At 32.8% G+C, this 10,493-nt stretch overlaps 1 protein-coding gene across 1 annotated transcript; it reads right to left on the bottom strand.

Moving 5' to 3' along the window:
* Nucleotides 1-525: 525 nt before the first annotated feature.
* Nucleotides 526-2,621, bottom strand: LOC145001872 (plant intracellular Ras-group-related LRR protein 5-like). The gene is made up of 3 exons (XM_078961205.1): nt 1,998-2,621; nt 946-1,862; nt 526-855 (listed from the first exon to the last, which is right to left on the bottom strand). The coding sequence occupies exons 1-3, from the start codon at nt 2,503-2,505 to the stop codon at nt 742-744; spliced, it is 1,539 nt and encodes a 512-aa protein (XP_078817331.1). The 5' UTR covers nt 2,506-2,621; the 3' UTR covers nt 526-741.
* Nucleotides 2,622-10,493: the final 7,872 nt, after the last annotated feature.

Genomic DNA, 10,493 nt, shown 5'->3' with positions numbered 1-10,493 from the left:
TATAACCTGTGGGAACCACGGGTTACAAAATTAAAAAAAAAAAAAAAAAAAAAAACTTTCATAATAAAAATTTATAATTATTAATTAATTATTTTAAATAAATTATTAATTAAGAGATATATCAAAATTTTAAAGTTATTATAACTTCAAATTTAACATATAACTACAAAATATAAATTTGAATTTTAAATTGATTTTTCTAATATATTTACATGACATGACATAATATTAATGAAAAATTATATTAAAGTGACACTTGATAAAAAGAGACTAAACTATTTATTTTTTAGAATAAGGATTTTTTTAAATTTAAAAGATAAAAAAAAAAAATCAATTATAGTAATTCATTGTTTTTCTTATTTTCTTATAAATTTAAAGTTATTAAATAAATATTTATATTTAATTTTTTTAATTAATCCATATAATATATAAGTTTTACACCTAATTTTATTAATAACTATTGTTTATTATTTATGGATAAGATCAACTACACCAACAAATCTAATCACTATCATACAGTAGCCATCAATGCAATGCTTATCCTAGTTATTGACGAATTCAACCATGTAACCTATGTAACATAGGACTATACATATAAAAATGTACTTTTAAATACACATATGGTGGGACCCAATACATATGTACCTTTAATGGAGTTCATTTGGTACAACCTTTACGAAATATGTGTAAAATGACAAAAAGATTATGTACAACGACTTTCCTTCAAATCTTACAAAATGATTAGCCTGAAAAGAGCATGCAAATCCATGACCAAAATCCTTTGCGCTTTCTCTTTATTTCGTGAGGCGTGACATTTCTCTTGGCAACTAAATCAGCCATGTATTCGACAACCACCTGAAAGTAATTAAACAATGTCAACTAAGTGTTTGCATACATGCGTAATGGAAACTTTACATAAGAAGAAACATGTTACACCCATCTTACCTGAGCCCCTAACTTGGTGATTTCCCTTGGAGGAACCTCAAGAGGTGTCTCATCAGCTCGGAATATTTTCAACTTCGACAACAACCCGAAAGATTCGGGTAAAAATCTTATCTGATCATCACTTATATCAAGAACTTGAAGATTTTCAAGATTACCAATCGATCTTGGTAAAGTTGTCATGTCAGCAAAATTTTTACCAATGATAAGTTTCTCCAAACTGGTCGCGAAACAAAGACTTTCGGGTATCCCTTCGAGTTCATTGAAACTTGCATCAAGCTCCTTTAATCTAGTGAGATTCGCCATTGTTGTAGGAAGCTTTCGAATCCGGTTATAATGCAAAGAAAGAATCTCCAAGCACTCTAGCTTTCCAATTGCTTCAGGAAGCCCTTTTAGCTGATTAAAGTCTAGTTTCAGCACCACGAGCGAAGAACATGATCCGATTGTGTAAGGAAGTTCTTCAAGATCATTTGTTTCAGCAATCAAGATTTGCAAAGAGTTTAACTCCCCTATGAGGTCTGGCAAATGGGTGAAATGGTTTGAGCTTAAATCAAGATTAATCAAGCTTGACAGATTACCGAATGATTCTGGGAGAGATTTCAATCGGTTTGCATGGAGATCAAGATCGAGCAAGTTGACAAGTCCACCAAACGAATCGGGAAGGTTGATGAGTTGGTTTGAGTGAACATCAAGCCTTGTTAGGGATGTAAGATTGGTGATGGATTGTGGGAGAGCCATGATTTTGTTGTCTGATAGATTAAGTTCAGTGATGTTTGATAGTTTTCCAAGAGATACAGGAAGCCATTCGATGTTTTCCATCAATTTGGATTGAAGATCAAGAACTTTTCCATCTTGTTTGGCTATCGTTTCAATCAAGGCTGCTACTTTCATCATGCTAAGTTTTTCAGATTCTTCTACTCCTATCAATTCAAAACAATAAATCATTGTTCAAGATTACACACACACACACAGGGAAAACTCATCTCCGAACACTCAAATCAACACCATGTAAGATTATGTGTTCATAATTTACATAGAACAAGAAATTGACAAACCTGAGGGTAAATTGGTGGCTTTTGTTGAAGAACTCATGACTAAACCCTTAAAACTTTCGACTTTACTGATCTTGTTGGAAATCAACAAACTTTCATCACTTATCGGTGGTTGTTTTTGAAAATTACCAATTGGGTATTTCAAATCATCGTCTTTATCCAACTGGGTATCTCCCAAAACACACTTGGAAGCTTTCTGTATCAACTCGTCAAAGGTTTGATAAGTCTGATCAACGTTAAGAATATGCAGAGCTTCTTTCCTCTGTTCGTGGCTCTGAAACAAGACCATGGTTTGTCGGATCTCTTGGAGGACAGAGAAGAGCTGTGGTGAGACATCTTGTGGGCAGATTTGTATGGAAATTTGATCAAGTTTCTGTTTTTCTTCGGTGTTGACTGTTTTGATGACAGATATGGCTGCTTCAAGCTCTTCAATGGCAGGTCTTGGTGGAAGTGATTTGTATGTTGCCATGATTTCTTGTATGGTTTCTGTGTTGGAATTTGATGAAGCCATGGATGTTTTTCGTGTGTAGAAATGAAGTTGGAATGGTTTGTTTAAGCTTTGACTGTCCTAGACAAGTGATGGGTTTGTAGATATATACAAGAGAGAAGAGAATTTGGATAAACATTTACATTTATTATTCCAAACATTGTACAGGTATATAAAACAAGTTAGCAGTATATTAGATTTGATTAGAAATAACATGTTCTCTTCTTTGATTATAAGGTTGAAAAAGATATCTAAATGTTAGTTTGAATAATATATTTAAATAGAATCGACGGAGTTAAATGTCTTTGCACATGCAACTAGACAATATGTTATTGAAGTAGATAATATTCAAGAATAGCAACATGTATCTATTTCATTTTAAATTATAAAGATATAACAGTGACATGTTAATTTTTTAATAACATATATTATTTATCTAATATAACATGTTTGATTATTAGAACATTATATAATAGAATAATTAATATTGAAACAGATTAATTATTAATGTACTAAATATAGTATATTGTTGCTTAAATATACTATGTTTTACGATTTTTTTTAATTATAAAATCACGGGTTAAACCGCACCGGGACAAAAAATATAATCATCATTTCTTGACCTGTGCAAGTTATACGAGTATGGCGAAAATCCAAGAGAAAATGGATAAATTTAGGCAAATATGTTTTGCCAGAAAAATACTATGTGTATTTTAATCATACCTAAATGCTCATAGCTTTCGGTTAGATGCTAAAAAATAATCTTAAAATGAAATATAATTATGTACGACTTTCATTTTTATGAAATTTTGAAATATTCAATTTGATAAATGAGGCTTCAGAATTAACAATCCAACCCGAATTAATATCAACATGTGTTGATATGTGTAGATTGCCCTGAACTGGTTCTAATTAGTTCTACTTTTGTACTTTGTCTATATATGCAACGGTTGATTATGATTCTATCGTTTTCAAACTCGTGAATAAAAATACTTTTTCATGCGATGTGGACATATGTCACATCGACTAAACCACGTTAAGTAGTGTGTCTTTATGTACATGTGTGCTATTTTCTCGATTATTCAAGACAAGTTGTATAATAGTTGTGGTTTTGTTTTGTTGATTGAAGAGATTACGTCTCACAAATTCAAAATAGATAACTTCAATGGCTTGAATGATTTCACGTTATGGAAGGTGAAGATGAGAGATCTTCTGGTTCAATAGGGTTGTTTGAAAGATTTAGATGAATAAGAGAAACTACCAAAATATATGGCTAAAATGATGAAAAATGATATTTTGGAAAAAACACATATTACTATTATGGTAAGCATAATTGGCGAGGTGGTACGGTAGGTAGTGGATCAAAAGACCAATAATGGGCTTTATGATAAAGTATGTGGCGAGTACCAAAATAAATCTCCCACAAATTGGTTGTATCCGAAGCAATGCTTGTGTACCCTTTTTAGGAATAATCGAGAAAATAGCATACACCAAACAATTCTCTCATGAATCATTTGTATCAAACCCTTATTTTGTTGTGATATATACCAAATTCATATGAGAATTTAGTTGATGCTATGTTGTATGGTTAAATAGGGATCATTGTCAATGACATGAATGATTACTTATTATCCAAGGAACTGAAACGTAGAGTTTCTGGTAATGAAGAAGGTTTTGTTTCAAGTTTATTTGTTAAAATAGGTAGAACACACGAAAGGGAAGGTGGAAACATGGGAAAATTGTTGGGTTTTATTCAAAAACTAGTTTCAAAAACAATGGAAGACTTGATGATTTGAATAACATAAAAGAAGTTTATAACCCACCAAGGATCTTCTTGCAAAGTTTGGAAAGAAAAACACCAACCAAAGAAGAAGATGGAGAAATTACAACCTTTGTAGTTCTTTGAATCCTCTTGGGAGGCTTGGAAGTTGATGAAGAATAATGAACTTTAGAAACACCATCAAGTTGTCAACATGATTTAAGTTGCTTGTCTTGTAAGAAAAACTCTTATTCCCTTAAGCTTGAAGTTCAAAACCAATATGAACTTGAACAAAGCATAAAAGAGATGCAAGTAAACTCTCAAGTAAACTCGTCTAGAGAGAAAGTGAGGGAGTGGAGGGAGGATACGGTTTTCAAGAGGCATCCAAGACAAGAGTTCATGCAAGCCCTTTTTTACATATAATCTTTGTCCATAAGGTCTTCACCTTTTTTACATATAATCTTTGTCCACGCCTCACGCGTGGCGAGCGTTCTGAAACACCGATTTGTTAGAATATGGGTGACGTGGCAGAACGAGAGGATGACACGTGGTAGCGCCCCCTGATGGAACCACACACATGTACCGCGATGCATGACACGCTCTTCAAAACTTCCTATAAATAGGGAGGTGCGGCAGCTTAGTTCTACACACCTTATTCACACATTCTCTTTTGAATTTCGAGCCTTCTTATCTCCCAAGCGGTTCCCGAACTCCCAAAGATCCGACACCACGCCCCGGGTATATATAGCATGCTTCAAAGGTGAGTTTACGGCCCCACTTTTACAACTTTGTAATGTTTTCAGGGGGAATATATGTTATAATAGTACATTATTAATTTGAAAATTATTGCTAAGTATATATGGTATTAGTGGTTTAATTACATCTAGAATCGTTAAGATTACACTATGCCTAGTAGATACCCTGTCAAACTCTTAAGGATAATATTATACCTAGTCGTTACCCTGACCAATTTTTAGAACTACATCGTACCTAGTCGTTACCATGACCAACTTTTTTGATATAACCTTGTACATAGTCCTTACCCTGACCAACTTTTGATAGAACATCGTACCTAATTGTTTCCATGGTGAACTTTTGATACAACATCGTACCTAGTCATTATGTTGGCAACTCTTTAGGAAATACATTATACCTAGTCGTTACCCTGGCCAACGTTTGGGGTAGCGTTGTTATTATGTCTGAATATCCTATTGGAATAAACAACATTATCACAATTATATATATATATATATATATATATATATATATATATATATATATATATATATATATATATATATATATATATATATATATATATATAAGGTTTCAATTGAGAAAAAAAAGGTTGAGAATGTGGGAATCATTCTCAGTTACTCATTTATTTTTGCCGCAAAAACCTCCGTCGTATCAGTAGAAATGGGAAAGGAATAGACATGTGTTTTCCAACAAAACATGTTTCCTTAAACTATGCTAATCATTACCTTAATATATACAAAAACATAGTTTTTTCGTTTTTATTTTTATTTTTAAGAAGCTATTTTTATCGAAAAATGAATTTAAATATACCAAAATTCATGATTTTTTATTCTCTACAGATAGACATCCATATTTATATAGTTTTAAGATAAAATAATTTTTTTTTATATTTTCAGCTATCGTTATTCATAAGTGAATAAAAATGAATCAGGTTTTTACTATAGTACATTCGTTATTCGGTTATGAATAAAAACTATGATTATTATTTTTTTTTTTTTACAATTTAAGTATCATTCATATATGAATATAGCATATAATAAACATAGTATATTCATATTTAAATATTAGACGATGCATTCACTTATGAATATTACATAGTATATTCATTTGTGAATATTAGATGGTATATTCACTTATGAATATTAGATAATATTTTCATATCTAAATATTACATAGTATATTCATTTGTGAATATTAGATGATATATTCACTTATGAATATTACACAGTATATTCACATATTTAGAAAGTATTTTCACAAATATATATAATTTTTATATGTTATTCACATATAAATAACATACAGACTTGTATATTTGATTTTTTTTTAATAATCATATACTGAGAAAACATATTCATATATGAATATAATGTGGTAATTTAGTTTATGCATTTCATCAAACAGTTGGAGTGCATACAATTTAACTTTTTTAAAAATGTTAAAAAATGATATTTTGACTATTTAAATCTTACCAAAAGAGTAGATTGATAGAGAATTATATGAATTTTTTCAAAAAAAAAAAAAAAACGATTTGATTTTTTTCTAACCTCAATTTTGAAGTTTTATTTGATAATCGATGTTGAATGAATGATATGAAGTGGATTTTTGTTGATTATCGATGATGTTGATATAATAACGCTGGGAGTATAATTAACCATAGAGGTTGAAGATCTGATCGTATTCAAGCACAATTGAAGGTTGAATTAAAAGAACCAAAAACGAACTTTTGTTGTTAATTGTTGAATCGTGTTGATAAACATGTTATTGACGAATATCGATGATTGATTAGCACTGTATGATGTTGATGATGGTTTAATTGAAGAAATCTGGATGATTGTTGAAAGTTGGAGAAGAAATTTGGATGATGAACGATGAATGGGTTTGAACTGTAATCTAATTATCTACAGATACGTATTTAAGATTGAAGGTTGTTATCATATTTACAAGTTTGCCACTGTATCTTTTTATGCTTAGATAAAATGAGTGGCTGAGAATGATTCGCCCATTCTCAACCTTTTTTATTTTCTCAATTATATATATATATATATATATATATATATATATATATATATATATATATATATATATATATATATATATATATATATATATATATATATTATAAACATAACTAACGTACCAAGAGAAAGCAAAGTACCGAACACGACTACACATAAACAGTTGTTAAATGAGACATTATTCATTCTTTAGCCAAATAACCTTTAGCTAACCCCGACCTATTATTTTTAAGTCTTATGTGAGCGGGAGAGGTATGTATAGATCTATATAGGACTGATACCCTCACATGGAGTTGCTAGCTACAACCTTGAAGGTCGAGTCATAGTAGGCATAACTTTCTAAACTTTGGTGACGACTGATGAAAATTCGTCTCAGGGATGTAAACCATTCATAAGCTCCATTATAGGAACTTATTGAACAATACATAGCTACTTAAAAGGAAAAACCTAATAAGTAGTCACACTAACTCGAGGAAGCGAGTCAAGGAAAATATTATTATTTATAAACTATTAAATTGTCAAAAGTACACAAAACATTTTCTAAAGTATAAAAACATGTGAACTCACCAACATTATGTTGATCTTTCAAAACAAGATGTATTCTCTGGAGAATGAGTAACGGAAATGGCAAGTGTTTTTGGGAAATCATTAAGACTGAAGTTGGAAGCATTTGTTCTCTGATTATTTACTTTGTATTCTTATTGTGTTGGTACTTAAGACAATTATGTAGCCTCTATTATATAAAAAATAAAAAGTAGTGTTTTATAATAAAACTTTGTGTATTGTTCAATATATTCAATAACGGTGTACCAAATTTGTAACATCGCAAAAATTAGAGTGAAATTTTCATTTTTCCAAAACAATCCCAGAATCCAATAACATAAAATCCGAAGGGTGTGTACGATCACGCCTTCGCCTTGCCATGATGATCTGAAGTACCTGACACAATAACTGAAATTGTAAGCACAAAGCTTACTGAGTTTCCCTAAAGTACCAATACATACAACATATACCAGCATATGTTGGCTCGACAGTTAAAAGACTAGATTACCCCTAAGCCCACAATAGGAGTCTGGATTGCTTATTTGGCCCACAAATCATATATGGCTTGCTCCCGACCCCACAACATAAGTCTGGCTTGCCCTTAGGGCGCACAGCTTATGACTGGCTTCCTCTCGAGCCCACAACATAAGTCTCGCTTGCCCTCGAGGCCCACAACTTATGTCTGGCTTGCTCTCGGGTTTGTTGGCTACCGCACAAAGCAGTACAACCTGAACCCAACCATACAATGTCGACATATACATAATATAATACATATATCTAGTAATGGATAAACATATAACCAGTCATCAGGAAAACAGGCAAATCTACATACCACTACCGCATACTACATCCTATTTACCATGATATCGATCTAGCTGATCACTATTGGATATCAACATCCTCTATACCAAGATACGAAATCTAGTACCCTGACATTTGTGCCTTTAAACCACAAGTACAGTAAGGAAAACTCACCTCTCAGTCTAAACAAATAGCTAAATAAATCTATGCTCCGAATACTGGCTCTACTCATTCACCTATTATTCAAATCATTGTCCAACTTAACTTAGTATCATACCAAAAGTACCCTTTGGTGAAAATTGGTCAAATCCTGGTCAATGTCCAAAAAGTCAAAAAGTCACCGATTCAACTCAGCTGAGTACACCCAGCGTACTCAACTTGTACGCTTAGTGTACTCAAGGTCCAAAATTGGGCCTCTCATTGTGTATACACGACGTACGCTCATGTATGCCCAACATTGTTGGCTGAATGAAATCCTTCCATTTAAGGGCTTATTCCATTAAGTCTTTTTGTCCAAATACAGAACTAGCCCCCAAATATCATCTTAAGTCATAAAGTTTCCAACTTTATGACTTTGCATGGATAGGAAGTGCTCAAAACTAAAAGCGCTAACTTTTTGACCCATTAAGAGATTATAACCCATGCATGAAAGGAAACTAATGACCAATATTACATTTTTATGGTTCCTAAATACACCATAATGGATAATGTGTCCAACTTTATCCAGTAGAATGACCCATGCAACCAAGATCTAGTCTTTTAAGTTCCAAAGGGACCAAAGGTGCATCTTTCTTACTTCATTCATTAATTCTAAGTTTCCAATATTTAGATCTGAATCAAAATGATAATTAGATGTATAAAGTTTCCAACTTTATCCATAACAATGTCACAAACTTTCAAGATCTACACTTTATGCACTAAAGTGACCAAAAGCTCATAACACCCAAAACTAGTTAGATCTAACAAATGCATCATCAAGATTCAAACTTTATACCTCCAAAAGAAATATCAAGGTGAACAAGGTCTAGATCTACAAGCTCCAATGCAACCAACACTTCTCCAACATGATCATTCTTCTCCAAGATGCACCAAGAACACTCCAAAGCACTCAAAAACACCTTCTTTTGCTCAAAAGGCTCAAACTAGGGTTCGTGTTTGAAAGGAGGATGTTGAAGGGGTGGATGCTAAGAATGGAACGGGTTTAGGGAGTTAAGGAGCTTTAATAGGGCTCAAAACCCTCAAATTAGGTTTTGGCATCTGATCGTGTACGCCTAGCGTACGCTTCTGAATACACGACATCACCGTGTTGGTACGCCCAGTGTACCAACCTCCTTCCCAACTTCAACACATTTTAAAATTATCACAACTTCTTCGAAAGGAAAATTGCGTCCTTATGGACCAAAGCCTTTACACAGTTGACTTTCGGCCCATGGCCTTGAAAAAAGAAATTATTGGAAATAGGATGTTCTAATCCCCCCCCCCCCCCCATTTAAATTAGATTTCATCCTTGAAATTAGGTCTCCCTTCCGCTTCATGATGCAACCCCTCACAACGAACAAGTTGTCCAAAAACCAAGAGACTTGATCATCATAAAACCTTCTTAGCCAAACATCGTCATGCTGATCCACACATAAGTGCACCATCACAATGAAAAAATAACTTATCACATACTAAACTAGACCACACTCCTACTTGGCTATGACAGCCCAACTCAGCTATTCATAAATAATCCTCAAACTCACCCTGATCCATTAAATTGCATCAAATCCCTTGGCCGTCTAAGGTAACATGGTGATGAAATCCATGGTAACAAAGTGTATAAGGGTGGTCAATCCAAGGATTATCATGTTGCATCAAAATTCCTCATCGGCTCAGGTGTGTACATCCACCTAAAAAAAATACTCGAGATATCTACTACGAACTTCATGACTCAAGATTCTATAACCGATACCTAATCTTGGTAACCAAACTCCTAATAAATAGCCCGTAAGAAAATGGGGTTCGTAATGCAAACACTTCACAAGGGACGTCTGATGCACAACTATTACTCCCAACAACCATTAACTACCTACATGATCCAAATCAGTTGGTCAGTGAATCTCCTGACTTCCAACAATACACTAACACCAAAA

This window comes from Lactuca saligna, chromosome 6 (assembly GCF_052625555.1).
Source record: "Lactuca saligna cultivar CGN05327 chromosome 6, ASM5262555v1, whole genome shotgun sequence".
Taxonomy (NCBI): domain Eukaryota; kingdom Viridiplantae; phylum Streptophyta; class Magnoliopsida; order Asterales; family Asteraceae; genus Lactuca; species Lactuca saligna.
The sequence above is the reverse complement of the archived record's forward strand: the minus strand, read 5'-3'. Positions and strand labels throughout refer to the sequence as shown.